Raw genomic sequence first — 2,545 nt, 5'->3', positions numbered from 1 at the left:
GGATGGTCTCGATCTCCTGACCTCGTGATCCGCCCATCTCGGCCTCCCAAAGTGCTGGGATTACAGGCTTGAGCCACCGCGCCCGGCCCCCTGTAAAGCTTTTTCAATGATCTTTCTTTTGCACTATGCAGTCTTTTTAAAAATACACAGTTTTATTATAAGTTGCCAATTATATTTAATAAATATCTAAATGGTAGAAACTGTGATTCATTTTTTAATCTCCATGGAGCCAGGAACTGTGGCTCATGCCTGTAATCCCTGCACTTTGGGAGGCTAAGGTGGGAGGATCACTTAAGGCCAGAAGCTTGAGGCCAGCCTGTGGAACATATTGAGACCCTGTCTCTACAAAAAATAAATTAGCTGGACATAGTGGTGTGTGTATGTAGTGTCAACTACTCAGGAGGCTGAGGAAGGAGGATAACTTGAGCCCAGCGAATTGAGGCCACAGTGAGCCATGATGGTGCCACTGTACTCCAGCCTGGGTGACAGAGCAAGACCACGACCAATAATCTCCATGGTATTTGTTTTGGACATATTAGATATTCAGTAAATATTTTCTGGTGATGATAGTGATATCTAACTACCTCGGGTTACCTTACCTGAATAAGGCATATTTTGAACATAGCCATTCACTTGTTAATTTCTGTTATTTTCGTGACTTAGTTTTTACTAATTATATTTTAAAAGATAATTTTATATAAATGCAAAAACTTTTTATCATGTAACAATCTGGTAACAACTTGAGTAATTTTTCATTTCACATGCACATTTTATTTGTTCATTATCTTTTTTCTTTTTGTTTATTTTTTCTTTGTTTTTTTTACCTTCTCTGTTGCATAGAGAAGATGCAACCAGTTTTGCCATTTTCCAAGTCACAAACGGACGTCTATAATGACAGTACTAACGTGGCATGCCGCAATGGACATCTCCAGTCAGGTGGGTTAAGGTTAACTAACATAAAATAATAAAGCTTGAATGCCAAGTAAGGGTCTCACTTAACCTGATAATGTTGATTTTATTTTATAATGGTAGGTTTAATTGTTCATATTTTCACAGGGCTATGTTGAAAATATAGTACCTCTATCATTCATAGTATATGAACATGCAACAAATAAGGTATAGTCATTCTAAACATGCTTCATTTGCATATTTTGCAACCTCTGGTTTTTCAGATTATAAAATATGAAGGTGTGCATTCCCGGAAGTGATTAAAATAATCTTTTTTTCTGTCGTGGCTTTTGTGTTTTTATAATGATAGCTATACTGCTTTTTTTTTCATGAAATAGTGTTTTCTAAGATACATTTTAATTTTTTATGTATCAATTTTTATTGCATATCAATTTTCATATATACTATATGTGAATGTTTTATAGTACTTGATAGAAGAAATTTGAAGCTTCACATAGGAGAAGCATTATTACAGTCTTATTTACTATGGATTAACTCTGTCCTTGATAAACCTTTGGATATCAACTTCTACAGAAGATTAAATGTCTTTCTATTTTGTTTTCTTTGAGACTCTCCATTTCTTAGGTTCTCTGACATCTGAGCTAGTTTTTTATTTAGTTCAAAAGTTTTATTTAGTTAACAGATAATGTATGTACATGTTCATGGGGTACACAGTGATGTTTTGATACATATAATATATAGTGATTAGATCAAGGTAATTATCATTTCTATCATCCCATTTATCATTCTTTGTGTTGGAAACATTCAGTATCTTCCTTCTATTTTAAATGATACATTGTTACCTATAGTCATCCTGCAGTGGTGTAGAACACTGGAACTTTTTCTATCTAGCTATAATTTTGCATCCTTTCCCTACCCTTCTCAGCCTGTAGTATCCTCTGTTCTGCTTTTTATTTCTATGAGATTAACTTTTTAAAAATAATATTCTGTGTGTATATATACCACATTTTCTTTATTCATTCATCTGTTCTTGGACACCTAGGTTGATTCTGTATCTTGGCTGTTGTGAATAGTGCTACAGTAAACATGGGGTGTAGATGTCTGTTCGCTATAATGATTTTCTTTCCTTTGGATAAATTCCCAATAGTAGGATTGCTGGGTCATATGGTAGTTCTATTTGAAGTTTTTTGAGGAACCGCCATACTCTTCTCCATAGTAGCTGTACTGGTTTAGATTCCCAAAAGTAGTGTCTAAGAGGTCACTTTCTCCACATCCTTACCAGCATTTGGCACTCTTTTTGTCTTTTTGATAATAGCCATCCTAACTGGGGTAAGATACCTTGTTGTGGTTTTGATTTATATTTCTCTCATAAATAATGGTGTTGAGCATTTTTTCATATATTTGTTTTTGACAGTTTTATTGGTGACTTTTTTTTTTTTTTTTTTAGCAGTAGTTTCATGTGCAGGGCTTAAATTATATTAACTATTACTTTGTTCAGATTATAGCAGAACAACCTTAGGTTAGGCTATGAAACAACTGCCTTCTGGTTGGGTGCAGTGGCTCACACCTGTAATCCCAGCACTTTGGGAGGCCAAGGCAGGCGGATCATGAGGTCAAGAGATCGAGACTATCCTGG

General features: G+C 35.0%; 1 protein-coding gene across 1 annotated transcript in view; it reads left to right on the top strand.

The window, feature by feature from the left end:
• Nucleotides 1-2,545, top strand: part of SPAST (spastin) — a 121,541-nt gene that overhangs the window by 64,534 nt on the left and 54,462 nt on the right. The window contains exon 5 of the mRNA XM_011936038.1: nt 841-936. Within this exon, the coding sequence (XP_011791428.1) occupies nt 841-936 (96 nt within the window). The remainder of the gene's footprint in view (nt 1-840; nt 937-2,545) is intronic.

The sequence above is a fragment of the Colobus angolensis genome, unplaced genomic scaffold (genome assembly GCF_000951035.1).
Source record: "Colobus angolensis palliatus isolate OR3802 unplaced genomic scaffold, Cang.pa_1.0 Scaffold15, whole genome shotgun sequence".
Classification (NCBI taxonomy): domain Eukaryota; kingdom Metazoa; phylum Chordata; class Mammalia; order Primates; family Cercopithecidae; genus Colobus; species Colobus angolensis.
The sequence above is the reverse complement of the archived record's forward strand: the minus strand, read 5'-3'. Positions and strand labels throughout refer to the sequence as shown.